Source organism: Eleutherodactylus coqui, chromosome 7 (assembly GCF_035609145.1).
Source record: "Eleutherodactylus coqui strain aEleCoq1 chromosome 7, aEleCoq1.hap1, whole genome shotgun sequence".
Classification (NCBI taxonomy): Eukaryota; Metazoa; Chordata; class Amphibia; order Anura; family Eleutherodactylidae; genus Eleutherodactylus; species Eleutherodactylus coqui.
In genome coordinates this window covers 221,569,671-221,595,377 of record NC_089843.1, presented here as the reverse complement: position 1 = coordinate 221,595,377, position 25,707 = coordinate 221,569,671, and the positions used below count along the sequence as shown (strand labels likewise).

The 25,707-nt window shown below is 50.5% G+C and overlaps 2 protein-coding genes across 5 annotated transcripts in view; one reads left to right on the top strand and one right to left on the bottom strand.

Moving 5' to 3' along the window:
* The window catches only part of UBXN6 (UBX domain protein 6), a 46,744-nt gene extending 27,601 nt beyond the window's left edge, over nt 1-19,143 (bottom strand). For both annotated transcript variants that reach the window (XM_066574466.1, XM_066574468.1), the window contains exon 1: nt 18,993-19,143. In XM_066574466.1, the coding sequence (XP_066430563.1) occupies nt 18,993-19,075 (83 nt within the window). In that variant the 5' untranslated portion in view covers nt 19,076-19,143. The remainder of the gene's footprint in view (nt 1-18,992) is intronic.
* Nucleotides 19,144-19,147: 4 nt separating this feature from the next.
* Nucleotides 19,148-25,707, top strand: part of HDGFL2 (HDGF like 2) — a 34,146-nt gene continuing 27,586 nt past the window's right edge. For all 3 annotated transcript variants that reach the window (XM_066574465.1, XM_066574463.1, XM_066574464.1), the window contains exons 1-4: nt 19,148-19,302; nt 19,391-19,467; nt 20,656-20,797; nt 22,594-22,734. In XM_066574465.1, the coding sequence (XP_066430562.1) occupies nt 19,231-19,302; nt 19,391-19,467; nt 20,656-20,797; nt 22,594-22,734 (432 nt within the window). In that variant the 5' untranslated portion in view covers nt 19,148-19,230. The remainder of the gene's footprint in view (nt 19,303-19,390; nt 19,468-20,655; nt 20,798-22,593; nt 22,735-25,707) is intronic.

Here is a 25,707-nt window from a genome sequence, read left to right as displayed (position 1 = left end):
TGCCAGTTCTAACTGTAACCTTTCTCCAGCTTCGGTGCATATGTCTGTCAGCTGGAGAGGGCCCGGGAAATTTAAAATCTCCTTGATCCTGGCTACTAAAAGGTACCCTGGAGCAGTGACCGAGCGCCACGGTGAGCTGTCCCCGGTCACATGATCACGTTAAAGTAAAAAAAAAAAAAAGTTGAAGTTTAATCTCCCCTTACCGATGCGATCTATATCACTACTGGGGCCAATATAGGGGATACTATTACTACTGCTGCCACCAATATAGGGGGTCACTATTACTACTGCTGCCACCACTATAGGGGGTCACTATTACTACTGGGCCAATATGGGGGGGTGGGGGTCACCATTACTACTGCTGCCACCAATATAGGGAGGTCACTATTACTATTGTGGCTAATATAGGGGGGGGGGGGGTCACTATTACTACTGTTACCACCAATGTAGGGAGGTCAGTATTACTACTGAGGTCACTCAAGTGACATGTCAGATATCCAAAATTTGGCACTGTCACAAAGGCTCAAATAGGCTTGGTCACTAAGAGGTTAAAAAGAACTAGGCATAGCGGGGTGGGGGTTCTGCTAGGGGGTCTCTGGCTTCCCCCACTCTGCCTTGATTAACAGGTCTCTCACCATTTCTCTACAGGGGGACTTGGCAATCAGGGTAAGGCCACTCTCACACAAGCGTTCGTAAAAAACGACACGTTTTTAAATATAGCGTTTTATTACAGCATTTGTAAATGCATTCAACCTTTTTGGTCACTATTACTACTGGGTCAATATTACTACTGCTGCCACCAATATAGGGGGGTCACTATAACTACTGGGGCCAATATAGGGGGTCACTATTACTACAGGGCCAATATTACTACTGCTGCCACCAATATAGGGGGTCACTATAACTACTGGGGCCAATATAGGAGGTTACTATTACTACAGGGCCAATATTACTACTGCTGCCACCAATATAGGGGGGTCACTATAACTACTGGGGCCAATATAGGAGGTTACTATTACTACAGGGCCAATATTACTACTGCTGCCACCAATATAGGGGGGTCACTATAACTACTGGGGCCAATATAGGAGGTTACTATTACTACAGGGCCAATATTACTACTGCTGCCACCAATATAGGGGGGTCACTATAACTACTGGGGCCAATATAGGGGGTCACTATTACTACAGGGCCAATATTACTACTGCTGCCACCAATATAGGGGGGTCACTATAACTACTGGGGCCAATATAGGGGGTCACTATTACTACAGGGCCAATATTACTACTGCTGCCACCAATATAGGGGGTCACTATGACTACTGGGGCCCACATAGGGGGTCGCCATTACTACTGCTGTCACCACCAATAAAGGGGGGGGGGGGGGTCGCCACGACTACTGCTGTCACCACCAATATAGGGGGACGCCATTACTGCAGCTGTCGCCACCAATATAGAGAAGGGGGGGGGGGGTCGCCATTACCGCTGCTGTTGCCACCAATATAAGGGGACGCCATTACTACCTGTGGCCAATATAGGGGGGGGGCGCCATTACTACCTGTGGCCAATATAGGGGGGGGCGCCATTACTACCTGTGGCCAATATAGGGGGGGGGGCGCCATTACTACCTGTGGCCAATATACGGGGGGCGCCATTACTACCTGTGGCCAATATACGGGGGGGCCATTACTACCTGTGGCCAATATACGGGGGGCGCCATTACTACCTGTGGCCAATATACGAGGGGCGCCATTACTACCTGTGGCCAATATACGAGGGGCGCCATTACTACCTGTGGCCAATATACGAGGGGCGCCATTACTACCTGTGGCCAATATACGAGGGGCGCCATTACTACCTGTGGCCAATATACGAGGGGCGCCATTACTACCTGTGGCCAATATACGGGGGGCGCCATTACTACCTGTGGCCAATATACGGGGGGCGCCATTACTACCTGTGGCCAATATACGGGGGGCGCCATTACTACCTGTGGCCAATATACGGGGGGCGCCATTACTACCTGTGGCCAATATACGGGGGGCGCCATTACTACCTGTGGCCAATATACGGGGGGGCGCCATTACTACCTGTGGCCAATATACGGGGGGCGCCATTACTACCTGTGGCCAATATACGGGGGGCGCCATTACTACCTGTGGCCAATATACGGGGGGCGCCATTACTACCTGTGGCCAATATACGGGGGCGCCATTACTACCTGTGGCCAATATACGGGGGGCGCCATTACTACCTGTGGCCAATATACGGGGGGCGCCATTACTACCTGTGGCCAATATACGGGGGGCGCCATTACTACCTGTGGCCAATATACGGGGGGCGCCATTACTACCTGTGGCCAATATACAGGGGGCGCCATTACTACCTGTGGCCAATATACGGGTGGGGGGGGCCATTACTGCCTGTGGCCAATATACGGGGGGGGGGCCATTACTACCTGTGGCCAATATACGGGGGGGGGCCATTACTACCTGTGGCCAATATACGGGGGGGGGGCCATTACTACCTGTGGCCAATATAGGGGGGCGCGATTGCTACCTGTGGCCAATATACGGGGAGCGCCATTGCTACCTGTGGCCAATATAGGGGGGGGGGGGGGGGTGCCATTACTACCTGTGGCCAATATAGGGGGGGCGCCATTACTACCTGTGGCCAATATAGGGAGGGCGCCATTACTACCTTTGGCCAATATAGGGAGGGCGCCATTACTACCTGTGGCCAATATAGGGAGGGCGCCATTACTACCTGTAGCCAATATAGGGAGGGCGCCATTACTACCTTAGGCCAATATAGGGAGGGCGCCATTACTACCTGTGGCCAATATAGGGAGGGCGCCATTACTACCTGTGGCCAATATAGGGAGGGCGCCATTACTACCTGTGGCCAATATAGGGAGGGCGCCATTACTACCTGTGGCCAATATAGGGAGGGCGCCATTACTACCTGTGGCCAATATAGGGAGGGCGCCATTACTACCTGTGGCCAATATAGGGGTGGTCGCCATTACTACCTGTGGCCAATATAGGGGTGGTCGCCATTACTACCTGTGGCCAATATAGGGGTGGTCGCCATTACTACCTGTGGCCAATATAGGGGTGGTCGCCATTACTACCTGTGGCCAATAGAGGGGGGCGCCATTACTACCTGTGGCCAATAGAGGGGGGCGCCATTACTACCTGTGGCCAATAGAGGGGGGCGCCATTACTACCTGTGGCCAATAGAGGGGGGCGCCATTACTACCTGTGGCCAATAGAGGGGGGCGCCATTACTACCTGTGGCCAATAGAGGGGGGCGCCATTACTACCTGTGGCCAATAGAGGGGGGCGCCATTACTACCTGTGGCCAATAGAGGGGGGCGCCATTACAACCTGTGACCAATAGAGGGGGGCGCCATTACTACCTGTGGCCAATATAGGGGGGGGCGCCATTACTACCTGTGGCCAATATAGGGGGGGGCGCCATTACTACCTGTGGCCAATATAGGGGGGGGCGCCATTACTACCTGTGGCCAATATAGGGGGGGGGCGCCATTACTACCTGTGGCCAATATAGGGGGGGGCGCCATTACTACCTGTGGCCAATATAGGGGGGGGCGCCATTACTACCTGTGGCCAATATAGGGGGGGCGCCATTACAGGGGGGGTGCCATTACTACCTGTGGCCAATATAGGGGGGGGGGGGGCGCCATTACTACCTGTGGCCAATAAAGGAGGGGCGCCATTACTACCTGTGGCCAATAAAGGGGGGGTGCCATTACTACCTGTGGCCAATAAAGGGGGAGCGCCATTACTTCCTGTGGCCAATCTAGGGGGAGCGCCATTACTTCCTGTGGCCAATATAGGGGCGGCGCCATTACATCCTGTGGCCAATATAGGGGGGGTGCCATTACTTCCTGTGGCCAATATAGGGGGGCGCCATTACTACCTGTGGCCAATATAGGGGGGGTCACCATTACTACCTGTGGCCAATATGGGGGGGGGTCACCATTACTACCTGTGGCCAATATGGGGGGGGGTCACCATTACTACTTGTGGCCAATATAGGGGGATGCCGTTGCTACTTGTGGCCAATATAGGGGGATACCGTTACTACTGGGACCAATACAGGGGACGCTGTTACTACTGGGACCAATACAGGGGACGCTGTTACTACTGGGACCAATACAGGGGACGCTGTTACTACTGGGACCAATACAGGGGACGCTGTTACTACTGGGACCAATACAGGGGACGCTGTTACTACTGGGACCAATACAGGGGACGCTGTTACTACTGGGACCAATACAGGGGACGCTGTTACTACTGGGACCAATACAGGGGACGCTGTTACTACTGGGACCAATACAGGGGACGCTGTTACTACTGGGACCAATACAGGGGACGCTGTTACTACTGGGACCAATACAGGGGACGCTGTTACTACTGGGACCAATACAGGGGACGCTGTTACTACTGGGACCAATACAGGGGACGCTGTTACTACTGGGACCAATACAGGGGACGCTGTTACTACTGGGACCAATACAGGGGACGCTGTTACTACTGGGACCAATACAGGGGACGCTGTTACTACTGGGACCAATACAGGGGACGCTGTTACTACTGGGACCAATACAGGGGACGCTGTTACTACTGGGACCAATACAGGGGACGCTGTTACTACTGGGACCAATACAGGGGACGCTGTTACTACTGGGACCAATACAGGGGACGCTGTTACTACTGGGACCAATACAGGGGACGCTGTTACTACTGGGACCAATACAGGGGACGCTGTTACTACTGGGACCAATACAGGGGACGCTGTTACTACTGGGACCAATACAGGGGACGCTGTTACTACTGGGACCAATACAGGGGACGCTGTTACTACTGGGACCAATACAGGGGACGCTGTTACTACTGGGACCAATACAGGGGACGCTGTTACTACTGGGACCAATACAGGGGACGCTGTTACTACTGGGACCAATACAGGGGACGCTGTTACTACTGGGACCAATACAGGGGACGCTGTTACTACTGGGACCAATACAGGGGACGCTGTTACTACTGGGACCAATACAGGGGACGCTGTTACTACTGGGACCAATACAGGGGACGCTGTTACTACTGGGACCAATACAGGGGACGCTGTTACTACTGGGACCAATACAGGGGACGCTGTTACTACTGGGACCAATACAGGGGACGCTGTTACTACTGGGACCAATACAGGGGACGCTGTTACTACTGGGACCAATACAGGGGACGCTGTTACTACTGGGACCAATACAGGGGACGCTGTTACTACTGGGACCAATACAGGGGACGCTGTTACTACTGGGACCAATACAGGGGACGCTGTTACTACTGGGACCAATACAGGGGACGCTGTTACTACTGGGACCAATACAGGGGACGCTGTTACTACTGGGACCAATACAGGGGACGCTGTTACTACTGGGACCAATACAGGGGACGCTGTTACTACTGGGACCAATACAGGGGACGCTGTTACTACTGGGACCAATACAGGGGACGCTGTTACTACTGGGACCAATACAGGGGACGCTGTTACTACTGGGACCAATACAGGGGACGCTGTTACTACTGGGACCAATACAGGGGACGCTGTTACTACTGGGACCAATACAGGGGACGCTGTTACTACTGGGACCAATACAGGGGACGCTGTTACTACTGGGACCAATACAGGGGACGCTGTTACTACTGGGACCAATACAGGGGACGCTGTTACTACTGGGACCAATACAGGGGACGCTGTTACTACTGGGACCAATACAGGGGACGCTGTTACTACTGGGACCAATACAGGGGACGCTGTTACTACTGGGACCAATACAGGGGACGCTGTTACTACTGGGACCAATACAGGGGACGCTGTTACTACTGGGACCAATACAGGGGACGCTGTTACTACTGGGACCAATACAGGGGACGCTGTTACTACTGGGACCAATACAGGGGACGCTGTTACTACTGGGACCAATACAGGGGACGCTGTTACTACTGGGACCAATACAGGGGACGCTGTTACTACTGGGACCAATACAGGGGACGCTGTTACTACTGGGACCAATACAGGGGACGCTGTTACTACTGGGACCAATACAGGGGACGCTGTTACTACTGGGACCAATACAGGGGACGCTGTTACTACTGGGACCAATACAGGGGACGCTGTTACTACTGGGACCAATACAGGGGACGCTGTTACTACTGGGACCAATACAGGGGACGCTGTTACTACTGGGACCAATACAGGGGACGCTGTTACTACTGGGACCAATACAGGGGACGCTGTTACTACTGGGACCAATACAGGGGACGCTGTTACTACTGGGACCAATACAGGGGACGCTGTTACTACTGGGACCAATACAGGGGACGCTGTTACTACTGGGACCAATACAGGGGACGCTGTTACTACTGGGACCAATACAGGGGACGCTGTTACTACTGGGACCAATACAGGGGACGCTGTTACTACTGGGACCAATACAGGGGACGCTGTTACTACTGGGACCAATACAGGGGACGCTGTTACTACTGGGACCAATACAGGGGACGCTGTTACTACTGGGACCAATACAGGGGACGCTGTTACTACTGGGACCAATACAGGGGACGCTGTTACTACTGGGACCAATACAGGGGACGCTGTTACTACTGGGACCAATACAGGGGACGCTGTTACTACTGGGACCAATACAGGGGACGCTGTTACTACTGGGACCAATACAGGGGACGCTGTTACTACTGGGACCAATACAGGGGACGCTGTTACTACTGGGACCAATACAGGGGACGCTGTTACTACTGGGACCAATACAGGGGACGCTGTTACTACTGGGACCAATACAGGGGACGCTGTTACTACTGGGACCAATACAGGGGACGCTGTTACTACTGGGACCAATACAGGGGACGCTGTTACTACTGGGACCAATACAGGGGACGCTGTTACTACTGGGACCAATACAGGGGACGCTGTTACTACTGGGACCAATACAGGGGACGCTGTTACTACTGGGACCAATACAGGGGACGCTGTTACTACTGGGACCAATACAGGGGACGCTGTTACTACTGGGACCAATACAGGGGACGCTGTTACTACTGGGACCAATACAGGGGACGCTGTTACTACTGGGACCAATACAGGGGACGCTGTTACTACTGGGACCAATACAGGGGACGCTGTTACTACTGGGACCAATACAGGGGACGCTGTTACTACTGGGACCAATACAGGAGACGCTGTTACTACTGGGACCAATACAGGGGACGCTGTTACTACTGGGACCAATACAGGGGACGCTGTTACTACTGGGACCAATACAGGGGACGCTGTTACTACTGGGACCAATACAGGGGACGCTGTTACTACTGGGACCAATACAGGGGACGCTGTTACTACTGGGACCAATACCGGGGACGCTGTTACTACTGGGACCAATACCGGGGACGCTGTTACTACTGGGACCAATACCGGGGACGCTGTTACTACTGGGACCAATACCGGGGACGCTGTTACTACTGGGACCAATACAGGGGACGCTGTTACTACTGGGACCAATATAGGGGACGCTGTTACTACTGGGACCAATATAGGGGACACTGTTACTACTGGGACCAATATAGGGGACACTGTTACTACTGGGACCAATATAGGGGACACTGTTACTACTGGGACCAATATAGGGGACACTGTTACTACTGGGACCAATATAGGGGACACTGTTACTACTGGGACCAATATAGGGGACACTGTTACTACTGGGACCAATATAGGGGACACTGTTACTACTGGGACCAATATAGGGGACACTGTTACTACTGGGACCAATATAGGGGACACTGTTACTACTGGGACCAATATAGGGGACACTGTTACTACTGGGACCAATATAGGGGACACTGTTACTACTGGGACCAATATAGGGGACACTGTTACTACTGGGACCAATATAGGGGACACTGTTACTACTGGGACCAATATAGGGGACACTGTTACTACTGGGACCAATATAGGGGACACTGTTACTACTGGGACCAATATAGGGGACACTGTTACTACTGGGACCAATATAGGGGACACTGTTACTACTGGGACCAATATAGGGGACACTGTTACTACTGGGACCAATATAGGGGACACTGTTACTACTGGGACCAATATAGGGGACACTGTTACTACTGGGACCAATATAGGGGACACTGTTACTACTGGGACCAATATAGGGGACACTGTTACTACTGGGACCAATATAGGGGACACTTACTACTGGGACCAATATAGGGGACACTTACTACTGGGACCAATATAGGGGACACTGTTACTACTGGGACCAATATAGGGGACACTGTTACTACTGGGACCAATATAGGGGACACTGTTACTACTGGGACCAATATAGGGGACACTGTTACTACTGGGACCAATATAGGGGACACTGTTACTACTGGGACCAATATAGGGGACACTGTTACTACTGGGACCAATATAGGGGACACTGTTACTACTGGGACCAATATAGGGGACACTGTTACTACTGGGACCAATATAGGGGACACTGTTACTACTGGGACCAATATAGGGGACACTGTTACTACTGGGACCAATATAGGGGACACTGTTACTACTGGGACCAATATAGGGGACGCAATTAATACTGGGACCAATATAGGGGACGCAATTATTACTGGGACCAATATAGGCGACGCAATTATTACTGGGACCAATATAGGGGACGCAATTACTACTGGGACCAATATAGGGGACGCAATTACTACTGGGACCAATATAGGGGACGCAATTACTACTGGGACCAATATAGGGGACGCAATTACTACTGGGACCAATATAGGGAACGCAATTACTACTGGGACCAATATAGGGGACGCAATTACTACTGGGACCAATATAGGGGACGCAGTTACTACTGGGACCAATATAGGGGACGCTATTACTACTGGGACCAATATAGGGGACGCTATTACTACTGGGACCAATATAGGGGACGCTATTACTACTGGGACCAATATAGGGGACGCTATTACTACTGGGACCAATATAGGGGACGCTATCACTACTGGGACCAATATAGGGGACGCTATTACTACTGGGACCAATATAGGGGACGCTATTACTACTGGGACCAATATAGGGGACGCAATTACTACTGGGACCACCAATTTAGCGGGTCACTCAAAGTGGATGATATTTTGAAAATCTCATCCACACGCTGTGGAAAAAATCTGCACAAAACCCGTGTGGATATCGACAGGTGGTGCAAAATGTAATTCCGCAGCATGCTAATTTTAAATATAATGTATATCAATAGCCCATCCAGCGGTCGGGTCTGTTTTTTTCTTTTAAACAGCTCTATCCTTTTTATAATGTTGGAGGTAAAAATCATTTCAAGATAGCCACGCCCTAATCCCTCCCCTGACCACCCCCTAATCCCTCCCCTGACCACCCCCTCTGTCCCGATTTGGGGATCTACGAGAAACTTTTGCTTCAAAAAGGGCTTGATGGCTGAAAATGTTTGGGAACCACTGGCATAGGAAAACAAAACGTTCCTCAAAATGTTAGTAATTAATGTTAAATATGTACATCTCCTACATGGTTTTAAAAAACTAAAGTTTTCCCAATGTGCTTCCAGAATAAAGTAAACAGATGGAAAAATATGTATTATCAAAACTTAACAGTATGTTTGCACATATTTGACATATTGTAATTGAAAATGTGAAAAAAAAGACACGTTTTTCAAAATTTTCCCAATTTTGGCACTTTTAACATATAGAAATTCTATCGCTCTATTTTTACCACCTAAATAAAGTACAATATGTGTCGACAAAACACGTCAGAATCAGTTGGATATGCAAAAATTTTACGGAGTTATTCTATGTTAAAGTGACATGTCAGATATCCAAAATTTGGCTACGTTACAAAGGCTCAAACAAGCTTGGTCACTAAGGGGTTAAAAACTAGTTATGTGGGGGTTCTGCTAGAGGGTCTCTGGCTTCCCCCACTCTGCCTTGATTAACAGGTCTCCCACCATTTCTCTGCAGGTAATCAGGCTAAGGCCGCTCTCACACGACACGTTTTTAGTAAAGCATCCAGCCGTTTTGTACCGCACCCATCACTGCAGATGGTGAAGCGGAATCCGCGATTACAACTGTCTGAACGCAACCACAAACTGCTGTAGGAGCCCTCTGAGTTGTGGAATTGGTCTCATGGGGCAAGAGGGTCAAGGACAAGCTGGCAGGGCAGTGTGGTGCGCCCGCCAATGCTGGTACTTTGACACACATCGATTATACACTATTGAAGATACAGCAGGCGTCGCAACTTCAATATTCAGCTCTACGCGGGAAAAAACGGAAAATTCTGTGATACACAAGATATCCCGAAGAGAACCTCCCCTCTCTGTGTATATACTGAGGAGAATCTACCTCCCCTCTCTGTGTATATACTGAGGAGAACCTACCTCCCCTCTCTGTGTATATACTGAGGAGAACCTACCTCCCCTCTATGTGTATATACTGAGAAGAATCTACCTCACCTCTCTGTGTATATACTGAGGAGAATCTACCTCACCACTATGTGTATATACTGAGGAGAATCTACCTCCCCTCTCTGTGTATATACTGAGGAGAATCTACCTCCCCTCTGTGTGTATATACTGAGGAGAATCTACCTCCCCTCTGTGTGTATATACTGAGGAGAATCTACCTCCCCTCTGTGTGTATATACTGAGGAGAATCTACCTCCCCTCTGTGTGTATATACTGAGGAGAATCTACCTCCCCTCTCTGTGTGTATATACTGAGGAGAATCTACCTCCCCTCTCTGTGTGTATATACTGAGGAGAATCTACCTCCCCTCTCTGTGTGTATATACTGAGGAGAATCTACCTCCCCTCTCTGTGTGTATATACTGAGGAGAATCTACCTCACCTCTCTGTGTGTATATACTGAGGAGAATCTACCTCACCTCTCTGTGTGTATATACTGAGGAGAATCTACCTCACCTCTCTGTGTGTATATACTGAGGAGAATCTACCTCACCTCTCTGTGTGTATATACTGAGGAGAATCTACCTCACCTCTCTGTGTGTATATACTGAGGAGAATCTACCTCACCTCTCTGTGTGTATATACTGAGGAGAATCTACCTCACCTCTCTGTGTGTATATACTGAGGAGAATCTACCTCACCTCTCTGTGTGTATATACTGAGGAGAATCTACCTCACCTCTCTGTGTGTATATACTGAGGAGAATCTACCTCACCTCTCTGTGTGTATATACTGAGGAGAATCTACCTCACCTCTCTGTGTGTATATACTGAGGAGAATCTACCTCACCTCTCTGTGTGTATATACTGAGGAGAATCTACCTCACCTCTCTGTGTGTATATACTGAGGAGAATCTACCTCACCTCTCTGTGTGTATATACTGAGGAGAATCTACCTCACCTCTCTGTGTGTATATACTGAGGAGAATCTACCTCACCTCTCTGTGTGTATATACTGAGGAGAATCTACCTCACCTCTCTGTGTGTATATACTGAGGAGAATCTACCTCACCTCTCTGTGTGTATATACTGAGGAGAATCTACCTCACCTCTCTGTGTGTATATACTGAGGAGAATCTACCTCACCTCTCTGTGTGTATATACTGAGGAGAATCTACCTCACCTCTCTGTGTGTATATACTGAGGAGAATCTACCTCACCTCTCTGTGTGTATATACTGAGGAGAATCTACCTCACCTCTCTGTGTGTATATACTGAGGAGAATCTACCTCACCTCTCTGTGTGTATATACTGAGGAGAATCTACCTCACCTCTCTGTGTGTATATACTGAGGAGAATCTACCTCACCTCTCTGTGTGTATATACTGAGGAGAATCTACCTCACCTCTCTGTGTGTATATACTGAGGAGAATCTACCTCACCTCTCTGTGTGTATATACTGAGGAGAATCTACCTCACCTCTCTGTGTGTATATACTGAGGAGAATCTACCTCACCTCTCTGTGTGTATATACTGAGGAGAATCTACCTCACCTCTCTGTGTGTATATACTGAGGAGAATCTACCTCACCTCTCTGTGTGTATATACTGAGGAGAATCTACCTCACCTCTCTGTGTGTATATACTGAGGAGAATCTACCTCACCTCTCTGTGTGTATATACTGAGGAGAATCTACCTCACCTCTCTGTGTGTATATACTGAGGAGAATCTACCTCACCTCTCTGTGTGTATATACTGAGGAGAATCTACCTCACCTCTCTGTGTGTATATACTGAGGAGAATCTACCTCACCTCTCTGTGTGTATATACTGAGGAGAATCTACCTCACCTCTCTGTGTGTATATACTGAGGAGAATCTACCTCACCTCTCTGTGTGTATATACTGAGGAGAATCTACCTCACCTCTCTGTGTGTATATACTGAGGAGAATCTACCTCACCTCTCTGTGTGTATATACTGAGGAGAATCTACCTCACCTCTCTGTGTGTATATACTGAGGAGAATCTACCTCACCTCTCTGTGTGTATATACTGAGGAGAATCTACCTCACCTCTCTGTGTGTATATACTGAGGAGAATCTACCTCACCTCTCTGTGTGTATATACTGAGGAGAATCTACCTCACCTCTCTGTGTGTATATACTGAGGAGAATCTACCTCACCTCTCTGTGTGTATATACTGAGGAGAATCTACCTCACCTCTCTGTGTGTATATACTGAGGAGAATCTACCTCACCTCTCTGTGTGTATATACTGAGGAGAATCTACCTCACCTCTCTGTGTGTATATACTGAGGAGAATCTACCTCACCTCTCTGTGTGTATATACTGAGGAGAATCTACCTCACCTCTCTGTGTGTATATACTGAGGAGAATCTACCTCACCTCTCTGTGTGTATATACTGAGGAGAATCTACCTCACCTCTCTGTGTGTATATACTGAGGAGAATCTACCTCACCTCTATGTGTGTATATACTGAGGAGAATCTACCTCACCTCTATGTGTGTATATACTGAGGAGAATCTACCTCACCTCTATGTGTGTATATACTGAGGAGAATCTACCTCACCTCTATGTGTGTATATACTGAGGAGAATCTACCTCACCTCTATGTGTGTATATACTGAGGAGAATCTACCTCACCTCTATGTGTGTATATACTGAGGAGAATCTACCTCACCTCTATGTGTGTATATACTGAGGAGAATCTACCTCACCTCTATGTGTGTATATACTGAGGAGAATCTACCTCACCTCTATGTGTGTATATACTGAGGAGAATCTACCTCACCTCTATGTGTGTATATACTGAGGAGAATCTACCTCACCTCTATGTGTGTATATACTGAGGAGAATCTACCTCACCTCTATGTGTGTATATACTGAGGAGAATCTACCTCACCTCTATGTGTGTATATACTGAGGAGAATCTACCTCACCTCTATGTGTGTATATACTGAGGAGAATCTACCTCACCTCTATGTGTGTATATACTGAGGAGAATCTACCTCACCTCTATGTGTGTATATACTGAGGAGAATCTACCTCACCTCTCTGTGTGTATATACTGAGGAGAATCTACCTCACCTCTCTGTGTGTATATACTGAGGAGAATCTACCTCACCTCTCTGTGTGTATATACTGAGGAGAATCTACCTCACCTCTCTGTGTGTATATACTGAGGAGAATCTACCTCACCTCTCTGTGTGTATATACTGAGGAGAATCTACCTCACCTCTCTGTGTGTATATACTGAGGAGAATCTACCTCACCTCTCTGTGTGTATATACTGAGGAGAATCTACCTCACCTCTCTGTGTGTATATACTGAGGAGAATCTACCTCACCTCTATGTGTGTATATACTGAGGAGAATCTACCTCACCTCTATGTGTGTATATACTGAGGAGAATCTACCTCACCTCTATGTGTGTATATACTGAGGAGAATCTACCTCACCTCTATGTGTGTATATACTGAGGAGAATCTACCTCACCTCTATGTGTGTATATACTGAGGAGAATCTACCTCACCTCTATGTGTGTATATACTGAGGAGAATCTACCTCACCTCTATGTGTGTATATACTGAGGAGAATCTACCTCACCTCTATGTGTGTATATACTGAGGAGAATCTACCTCACCTCTATGTGTGTATATACTGAGGAGAATCTACCTCACCTCTATGTGTGTATATACTGAGGAGAATCTACCTCACCTCTATGTGTGTATATACTGAGGAGAATCTACCTCACCTCTATGTGTGTATATACTGAGGAGAATCTACCTCACCTCTATGTGTGTATATACTGAGGAGAATCTACCTCACCTCTATGTGTGTATATACTGAGGAGAATCTACCTCACCTCTATGTGTGTATATACTGAGGAGAATCTACCTCACCTCTATGTGTGTATATACTGAGGAGAATCTACCTCACCTCTATGTGTGTATATACTGAGGAGAATCTACCTCACCTCTCTGTGTGTATATACTGAGGAGAATCTACCTCACCTCTCTGTGTGTATATACTGAGGAGAATCTACCTCACCTCTCTGTGTGTATATACTGAGGAGAATCTACCTCACCTCTCTGTGTGTATATACTGAGGAGAATCTACCTCACCTCTCTGTGTGTATATACTGAGGAGAATCTACCTCACCTCTCTGTGTGTATATACTGAGGAGAATCTACCTCACCTCTCTGTGTGTATATACTGAGGAGAATCTACCTCACCTCTCTGTGTATATACTGAGGAGAATCTACCTCACCTCTCTGTGTATATGCTGAGGAGAATCTACCTCACCTCTCTGTGTGTATATGCTGAGGAGAATCTACCTCACCTCTCTGTGTGTATATACTGAGGAGAATCTACCTCACCTCTCTGTGTATATGCTGAGGAGAATCTACCTCACCTCTTGATCTGTGTATATGCTGAGGAGAATCTACCTCACCTCTGTGTGTATATGCTGAGGAGAATCTACCTCACCTCTGTGTGTATATGCTGAGGAGAATCTACCTCACCTCTGTGTGTATATGCTGAGGAGAATCTACCTCACCTCTGTGTGTATATGCTGAGGAGAATCTACCTCACCTCTGTGTGTATATGCTGAGGAGAATCTACCTCACCTCTGTGTGTATATGCTGAGGAGAATCTACCTCACCTCTATGTGTGTATATGCTGAGGAGAATCTACCTCACCTCTATGTGTGTATATGCTGAGGAGAATCTACCTCACCTCTATGTGTGTATATGCTGAGGAGAATCTACCTCACCTCTATGTGTGTATATGCTGAGGAGAATCTACCTCACCTCTATGTGTGTATATGCTGAGGAGAATCTACCTCACCTCTATGTGTGTATATGCTGAGGAGAATCTACCTCACCTCTATGTGTGTATATGCTGAGGAGAATCTACCTCACCTCTCTGTGTGTATATGCTGAGGAGAATCTACCTCACCTCTCTGTGTGTATATGCTGAGGAGAATCTACCTCACCTCTCTGTGTGTATATACTGAGGAGAATCTACCTCACCTCTCTGTGTATATACTGAGGAGAATCTACCTCACCTCTCTGTGTATATACTGAGGAGAATCTACCTCACCTCTCTGTGTATATACTGAGGAGAATCTACCTCACCTCTCTGTGTATATACTGAGGAGAATCTACCTCACCTCTCTGTGTATATACTGAGGAGAATCTACCTCACCTCTCTGTGTATATACTGAGGAGAATCTACCTCACCTCTCTGTGTATATACTGAGGAGAATCTACCTCACCTCTCTGTGTATATACTGAGGAGAATCTACCTCACCTCTCTGTGTATATACTGAGGAGAATCTACCTCACCTCTCTGTGTATATACTGAGGAGAATCTACCTCACCTCTCTGTGTATATACTGAGGAGAATCTACCTCACCTCTCTGTGTATATACTGAGGAGAATCTACCTCACCTCTCTGTGTATATACTGAGGAGAATCTACCTCACCTCTCTGTGTATATACTGAGGAGAATCTACCTCACCTCTCTGTGTATATACTGAGGAGAATCTACCTCACCTCTCTGTGTATATACTGAGGAGAATCTACCTCACCTCTCTGTGTATATACTGAGGAGAATCTACCTCACCTCTCTGTGTATATACTGAGGAGAATCTACCTCACCTCTCTGTGTATATACTGAGGAGAATCTACCTCACCTCTCTGTGTATATACTGAGGAGAATCTACCTCACCTCTCTGTGTATATACTGAGGAGAATCTACCTCACCTCTCTGTGTATATACTGAGGAGAATCTACCTCACCTCTCTGTGTATATACTGAGGAGAATCTACCTCACCTCTCTGTGTATATACTGAGGAGAATCTACCTCACCTCTCTGTGTATATACTGAGGAGAATCTACCTCACCTCTCTGTGTATATACTGAGGAGAATCTACCTCACCTCTCTGTGTATATACTGAGGAGAATCTACCTCACCTCTCTGTGTATATACTGAGGAGAATCTACCTCACCTCTCTGTGTATATACTGAGGAGAATCTACCTCACCTCTCTGTGTATATACTGAGGAGAATCTACCTCACCTCTCTGTGTATATACTGAGGAGAATCTACCTCACCTCTCTGTGTATATACTGAGGAGAATCTACCTCACCTCTCTGTGTATATACTGAGGAGAATCTACCTCACCTCTCTGTGTATATACTGAGGAGAATCTACCTCACCTCTCTGTGTATATACTGAGGAGAATCTACCTCACCTCTCTGTGTATATACTGAGGAGAATCTACCTCACCTCTCTGTGTATATACTGAGGAGAATCTACCTCACCTCTCTGTGTATATACTGAGGAGAATCTACCTCACCTCTCTGTGTATATACTGAGGAGAATCTACCTCACCTCTCTGTGTATATACTGAGGAGAATCTACCTCACCTCTCTGTGTATATACTGAGGAGAATCTACCTCACCTCTCTGTGTATATACTGAGGAGAATCTACCTCACCTCTCTGTGTATATACTGAGGAGAATCTACCTCACCTCTCTGTGTATATACTGAGGAGAATCTACCTCACCTCTCTGTGTATATACTGAGGAGAATCTACCTCACCTCTCTGTGTATATACTGAGGAGAATCTACCTCACCTCTCTGTGTATATACTGAGGAGAATCTACCTCACCTCTCTGTGTATATACTGAGGAGAATCTACCTCACCTCTCTGTGTATATACTGAGGAGAATCTACCTCACCTCTCTGTGTATATACTGAGGAGAATCTACCTCACCTCTCTGTGTATATACTGAGGAGAATCTACCTCACCTCTCTGTGTATATACTGAGGAGAATCTACCTCACCTCTCTGTGTATATACTGAGGAGAATCTACCTCACCTCTCTGTGTATATACTGAGGAGAATCTACCTCACCTCTCTGTGTATATACTGAGGAGAATCTACCTCACCTCTCTGTGTATATACTGAGGAGAATCTACCTCACCTCTCTGTGTATATACTGAGGAGAATCTACCTCACCTCTCTGTGTATATACTGAGGAGAATCTACCTCACCTCTCTGTGTATATACTGAGGAGAATCTACCTCACCTCTCTGTGTATATACTGAGGAGAATCTACCTCACCTCTCTGTGTATATACTGAGGAGAATCTACCTCACCTCTCTGTGTATATACTGAGGAGAATCTACCTCACCTCTCTGTGTATATACTGAGGAGAATCTACCTCACCTCTCTGTGTATATACTGAGGAGAATCTACCTCACCTCTCTGTGTATATACTGAGGAGAATCTACCTCACCTCTCTGTGTATATACTGAGGAGAATCTACCTCACCTCTCTGTGTATATACTGAGGAGAATCTACCTCACCTCTCTGTGTATATACTGAGGAGAATCTACCTCACCTCTCTGTGTATATACTGAGGAGAATCTACCTCACCTCTCTGTGTATATACTGAGGAGAATCTACCTCACCTCTCTGTGTATATACTGAGGAGAATCTACCTCACCTCTCTGTGTATATACTGAGGAGAATCTACCTCACCTCTCTGTGTATATACTGAGGAGAATCTACCTCACCTCTCTGTGTATATACTGAGGAGAATCTACCTCACCTCTCTGTGTATATACTGAGGAGAATCTACCTCACCTCTCTGTGTATATACTGAGGAGAATCTACCTCCCCTCTATGTGTATATACTGAGGAGAATATGCTGAAAGGCTGTCAAGTACATAAGGAAGCGGCCATGGACTGCAGGAATTGAGCATTTAAGGCTAACAAGGGGCTGCAGCCCCCAGTCCGGGGATAAATTTGAATAAAAAGGGGATTTCCTTTAAGGGTATAAAGTGAGACAGGTGGGAGGGGCGGCACATTCTGCAGAGGGACATCGGTACCTGCAGCCTGAGGAGAATCTAACACTCCTCTGTGTGTATACATACTTTATTCCTCGGTTCCTCTGAAGTAACCAGGATTTGACCTGTGAAAAACAGGTAAACACCGGTACCAAAAAAACTCAGGTGAAGCCGGCTGTATCAGCTAGTCTACATATATACACGGGGCAGGAGAGACGCACCGCTGCGGCGGGCACATATACACCGCTCTGTCCCTGGTGCCCCTTCCCAGGAGCCCCCCTCTGTCCCTGGTGCCCCTTCCCAGAAGCCCCCCTCTGTCCCTGCTGGCCCCTTCCCAGGAGCCCCCGCTCTGTCCCCGGTGGCCCCTTCCCTGCAGCCCCCCTCTGTCCCCTTCCCAGAAGCCCCCCTCTGTCCCTGCTGGCCCCTTCCCAGGAGCCCCCCCTCTGTCCCCGGTGGCCCCTTCCCTGCAGCCCCCCTCTGTCCCTGCTGGCCCCTTCCCATGAGCCCCCCTCTGTCCCTGCTGGCCCCTTCCCAGGAGCCCCCCTCTGTCCCTGCTGGCCCCCGCCCGGTACCTGGCCTCGTCGGTCAGCCTGCGCCCCCGCCCGGCGCCTCGGAACTTGATGTCTGACTTGAAGCCTTCAAAGAGCCTCTTCATGTTTCCCGTCGGCGGCGGCTGACAGCGGCACCCGGAAGTGATCGGCGCGGGGTCCGTGCGGCGGATGGCGGCCCGGGTACCAATCAGAGGAGCGGACGCGCCACTTCCGGCCACAGGGGCTGCCGCCGCCGCAGAGAGGAGCTCCGCCGCCCACCATGCCGCACAGCTTCAAGCCGGGAGACCTGGTGTTCGCCAAGATGAAGGGCTATCCGCACTGGCCGGCCCGGGTGAGCCGAGCGGGGGTCTCCGCCGGGGGGCTGCTGGGGCGCCAGGGGTCTCCGCCGGGAAACAACCTCTCCTTTACTCTCTCACTAGGTGGATGATGTCAAAGATGGAGCCGTGAAGCCTCCCCCCAACAAGCACCTCATCTTCTTCTACGGCACCCATGAAACGTAAGTACCCTCTGCGCGCCCCCCTCCTGGCCCTCTGTGCGCCCCCCGCTGGAGGGGGGTGCTTAGGGGGCCGCTGGGACCGCCCCCGCAGGAGGAGGCGCTGAGGGGGCAGCCGGGACCCCCCCGCAGGAGGGGGCGCTGAGGGGGCAGCTGGGACCGCCCCCGCAGGAGGGGGCGCTGAGGGGGCAGCTGGGACCGCCCCCGCAGGAGGGGGCGCTGAGGGGGCCACTGGGACCGCCCCCGCAGGAGGGGGCGCTGAGGGGACCGCCCCCCCGCAGGAGGGGGCGCTGAGGGGGCAGCCGGGACCGCCCCCCCGCAGGAGGGGGCGCTGAGGGGGCAGCCGGGACCGCCCCCGCAGGAGGGGGCGCTGAGGGGGCAGCCGGGACCGCCCCCGCAGGAGGGGGCGCTGAGGGGGCAGCCGGGACCGCCCCTGCAGGAGGGGGCGCTGAGGGGGCAGCCGGGACCGCCCCTGCAGGAGGGGGCGCTGAGGGGGCAGCCGGGACCGCCCCTGCAGGAGGGGGCGCTGAGGGGGCAGCCGGGACCGCCCCTGCAGGAGGAGGCGCTGAGGGGCAGCCGGGACCGCCTCCGCAGGAGAGGGCGCTGAGGAGGCAGCCGGGGCCGCCCCGGCAGGAGGGGGGGGGGGCAGGAGGGGCCGCCCCGGCAGGAGGGGGGGGCAGGAGGGGCCGCCCCCGCAGGAGGGGGGGGGCAGGAGGAGGCGCTGAGGGGGCAGCAGGGACCACCCCCGCAGGAGGGGGGCGCTGAGGGGGCGGCCCCGGCAGGAGCGTTGTTGGGGCACAGATTGCTGAAGAGGCAATCCGATAATGGCAGTTCTGATAACAAAGATATGTGAACCAGCGATGGAGGCCGGGCACACTGGGCGCTGCGTCTGCTGGTACCCGCTGACCAACCACGCCGTCGTATGAGCGCACCGCATTGACTATAAGGGAGTCCCTCCGCTTACTGGCCAGCGGGTCCCAGGGAGGAGTAGCGCAACGTGACAGACCTCAGTGCTGGGGGTTCCTGGGGGGACGTTGTAGACCACGGCCCCCTTCATGCTACTGCATGGCGGCGGTCTCACAGCAGGACCGTGTCCCCCCAGAGAGGCGGCCATGTATAGGATGGGAGGAGGAAGGAGACGTTAGAGGGAAGCTACAAGATGAAGGTAATCCTCCTCCTCTTCCTCCTCAGAGCCTTCCTGGGAGTGAAGGACCTCTTCCCGTATGAGAAGTGTAAGGACAAGTATGGCAAACCCAACAAGAGGAAAGGCTTCAACGAGGGTCTGTGGGAGATCCAGAACAACCCCGAGGGCAACTACAAGTTCCCTCCGCCGGTAAGTATTAGCGTCCCCCGGAGTCCAGCTCTGGTTACTGCGATGTAAGACATGTTCTCCTAACCCCCTTGTAGCAAGATTACAAGTTCTCCCCTATCCACAGCATAGGGGGTGACCTGCTAATCAGAGGGGTCTCTCCACTGAGGGGATGACCTGCTGATCAGAGGGGTCTCACCACTGAGGGGGTGACCTGCCGATCAGAAGGGTCTCACCACTGAGGGGGTGACCTGCCGTTCAGAAGGGTCTCACCACTGAGGGGGTGACCTGCCGTTCAGAAGGGTCTCACCACTGAGGGGGTGACCTGCCGTTCAGAAGGGTCTCACCACTGAGGGGGTGACCTGCCGTTCAGAAGGGTCTCACCACTGAGGGGGTGACCTGCCGATCAGAAGGGTCTCACCACTGAGGGGGTGACCTGCCGATCAGAAGGGTCTCACCACTGAGGGGGTGACCTGCCGATCAGAAGGGTCTCACCACTGAGGGGGTGACCTGCCGATCAGAGGGGTCTCACCACTGAGGGGGTGACCTGCCGATCAGAGGGGTCCCCCCACTGAGGGGGTGACCTGCCGATCAGAGGGGTCCCCCCACTGAGGGGGTGACCTGCCGATCAGAGGGGTCCCCCCACTGAGGGGGTGACCTGCCGATCAGAGGGGTCCCCCCACTGAGGGGGTGACCTGCCGATCAGAGGGGTCCCCCCACTGAGGGGGTGACCTGCCGATCAGAGGGGTCCCCCCACTGAGGGGGTGACCTGCCGATCAGAGGGGTCTCACCACTGAGGGGGTGACCTGCCGATCAGAGGGGTCTCACCACTGAGGGGGTGACCTGCCGATCAGAGGGGTCTCACCACTGAGGGGGTGACCTGCCGATCAGAGGGGTCTCACCACTGAGGGGGTGACCTGCCGATCAGAGGGGTCCCCCCACTGAGGGGGTGACCTGCCGATCAGAGGGGTCCCCCCACTGAGGGGGTGACCTGCCGATCAGAGGGGTCTCACCACTGAGACCCCTGTCAATCTCAAGAACATGGGTTTCGTGTCCCCCTCCGCCTGGCACTACAAGGGTTGCTTCTCTCCCCACTGTGACGTCAGAATGAATGAATCGCTGTCCGAGTGTCCGCAGTTAACACTCCATTCGCTTCCATGCGGCTGTCGGAAATACCCACGCGCTTGTTGCTCAGCGGTCTCAGTGAATGGAGCACTCCATACAGCCTCCTCCTCACCTGTAGTAACCCCAGGGGGGCAGGATCCTTGTTCTTGAGACCCCCACCAGCGAGTTATCCCCTATACTGTGGATATCTTGGGGGGCGGGGCTTGTAATCTTAGTACATCCCCTGTAATAATAACGCCCCTCTCCACTCACACCTAAAACCCCCCATAAAGTCAGACACACAGCAGAGCAATGTAACGGGGTCACGGTGCACCAAGTCCATGTATACTGCAATCCTCTGCGTCCGGCCGTATATACACAGCCGATGGCGAGTCACACCCAAGATTCTCGGGCACGACTCGCACCGCGCAGCCTACGGGCACCCTGTGCGGGACGCTGCATGTACTACGCTCGTGTGAGACTCGCATGAAAACAGGACCTGCTGTGATCCTCGTGCAGCGTCTGCCAGAGTCAGCCCGCCGCCGCAGACAGTGGGCTCTATATTCGTGCATCTTGCATCGTACAAGACTATCGGCTGCGTGAATGCGGCCTCCACCAGACCCTCCCAAACGCTGCGAGTAAACCCGTAGAGTACGTGCGTCAGCAGTAATACACCGCAGTACATCCGTAAACTGAAATGCCGTTTTATCTCTCAGTCTACTAACTCGTCGGACAGTGAAGGCCCGGAGGAGAAACCGTGCGAGGAGGAAGAGGAGGAGAAACCGCCGGCTGCCAACTCCGACAGCTCATCGAGTGCGGATGAAGGCAGCGACAAGCCACAGCCTAAGGCTGCCACGGTAGGTATCACAGGTCTGTATGTGGCTGTGATGGCCTTCCGTCACGCCTGCGTCTCTACAGCGGGACGCGCCTTCACTCACGGCGTTTGTGGCCGGTTTTGAGCCAAAGTCAGAAATGGATTCAACAGATGTGGAAACATAAACGGTGTCCCTTACCGCCCGCCGGACCCACTTCTGGCTTTGGCTCCAAATCTTCAACAGGTTGTCGGGTAACTGACTTACTAGAACCTAATAAGTTGTCCCGCGGCGGCTCCGGTCTCCACTCTGGTTCTGGGCGCTACGAGCAGACCTCAGCGCTCGAGTACTGAGCTCTGTGACTGACCGCGGCCCGTAGGCACACTGCACACCTGGAGGACGGGCGGTGCGGGACACGCGGGGACGCAGGAGAGGCGACGAAAGACTATTTTATTATGTTTAGGCACTGGGAAATCTTTCTTTTAATAATTTGCCAACCCCGCTGAAATATACTGCCCGCCGCCAGGATGTGGCGCTGCCACCCTGCTCTGGTCCCAGTGTGTGATGTAACCTATCGCTGCAGCACCACTGGCTGTTCTCCTGACATCGGCGCTCACATCCATGATGCCAGGAGCCCGGGAATGTGAGGGCTTGTCTTCTGCAGGCTGAGCTCACTTCTTCATTTCCACCACTTCGGGTGCAGACGATGTTTGATTACTTATTTTGGAGTAAACAAATAAAAAATAGTCCTTTTTTTTACTGTACAGTGTCCGTAACGTTAATTTTGTTTGACAAGCTTTTTTGTTTTTACTCTTGCCTAACAAAAACATTTCCCTAGAACATAGGTAATGGCTAGAGATGAGCGAGTATACTCGCTAAGGCACATTATTCGAGCGAGTAGTGCCTTAGCCGAGTATCTCCCCGCTCGTCTCTAAAGATTCGGGGGCCGGCGGGGGGTGGGGAGCAGGGGGGGAGAGAGGGAGAGAGAGATCTCCCCGCCCCCCGCCGGCCCCCGACTCTTTAGAGGCAAGTGGGGAGATACTCGGGTAAGGCACTACTCGCTCATCTCTAGTAATGGCATATTATCGGTAAAACGACGATTTTCCCTTTTTTTCCCTTATTTTCCGCTGAGCTGAAGCGGGTCCGTGTTTCGTGCTAGTGAATGCAGATACAGATGCGTCATATATTGATCCCTCTCCGTAGACTTCAGTGGGCATCTTATGTCCATAAAGCGGTTAAAACGAGTCCATGCTGTGATTTTCAGACACGCGTAGATTTTCTCCGCCCATTAAATAGATTCATAGATCCTAATTACATTTGTGTTCTGATCTGCAGAACATCAATTAAACACAGATCTGAAAGGCGCTCGTCTGAATGGGCCCTTGTGTTGTATACTGAGAAGTGAGGCCAAGCGGGAGTCACTGACAAAAACTACTATTTTGGAGGGCCGAATATGGCGCAGCCTTCAGATGCAGATGACGGTCATATATGTTTTGGGCTAGGGAGGCTGCAGCAGGGATGTTAATTGGCGTTTTGACAGGAGCGGAGGCCCACCAATCAGTTCGAAGCCGTGTTTCTCTGATACTTTTTCTGCTCCCGCCAAAAGTTTCCTTTCACTCGATTTATTAGAACTACTAAGACTTTTTTATTCTAAGCACAGAGTTCTGGTCTGTTTCTGTATATTGTACATAAACGGTCATCTTGCCACGATGTTTGCATCCACTCTGCACGGTTTAATCTCCAGGATGCCCCTAAGGCCCCCTGTCCACGGGCGCGCACAGTTTCCAAGTGTGGAATCCCGCAGCGGACTTCACGCAGCCATGAGGCCTCAAAGGACATTTGCTCACCTGTCCAGCTGCCATGCAGGTCTTCTCTGTCGCAGCCGGATCTTCTTTTTTCTGCCTGGCGGATGCGCTCAGCACGCCACAATTTTGTTTTGTTTTTTATCTCCTCTCCCACGGATCCGCAGCACAGCCACAATGACAGCTGCGGATGTGCCACGGAAAGGATGGCTTCTATTGACTTCAGTGGAAGCCGTCCTGCGGGATCCGCAGAAAAATGGAGCATGTTGCGATTTCTTCCCGCGCGTGCAATCCGCATGCATTAAATTGTCCTGTGAATGCTAGTGCATCCCTATGGGCTTCTAGATCTGCGGATCTCCCGCACGGATTTTATAATTAAATTCCGCCTGTGGGCATTGGGCCTAAAACTAACGACTTCCAATAATAATCAGCGATTTATAAACATGTAACAGATATGGGTACCTTCACACCGCCGCGCCGCGCACTGCCATATATTGTCCCAGAACATAGATTTTCCAGCTTTTTTCCGGATGAAAATAGATATTTAATGACATGACTCGGATTGTATTCTGCCCATTGCTTACTGCTTTCTTAAAGTGCTGACTAGTATGTAATCATTATGTCTGTGTTTTAAGACTTTTCTGACCATTGTATTTATATTTGGGTAGCTGATCACGTCTCGGTGCAATCAGACGCTCCGTTAGTTATGCTGGACTATCAGAAAAACTTCAGTTGTTTTAATACATTTTACAGCTATTTAATTGGTTCTAAATATTATTGAACTACATGTGTTCTTTTTTATGTATCATTTATGCCTTATTTTATTTTTTTGCTTTTTTCCTTAAATTTTACTGTTTTCTGCTTTGTACCTAAAACATGTCCCACTTTCCATCTAGTATGGTTTTATACGTAATCATGTACTGTAATCATGTACTGTCCTGAGGAAGAGGTTCACGTTCCTCGAAGCGCCTTTACAAGCTGGTTCTTATCAATAAACTAATACAGATAGTCCCCTACTTGGTTCCGTTCCAGGAACCTGTTCGCAAGTCCATTTGTTCGCAAGTCCGAACAAATGGTAGTATGGAGCGGGATCGCGGGTGGATCCCGCTCCATACAACGTCGGGTGCCGGCTGTTCTTACAGCGGGCACCCGGCGGCAGCAGTTCCGACGAGCCACGCCGCTCGTCAGAACTGTTAACACTTTAAATACCCCTCTG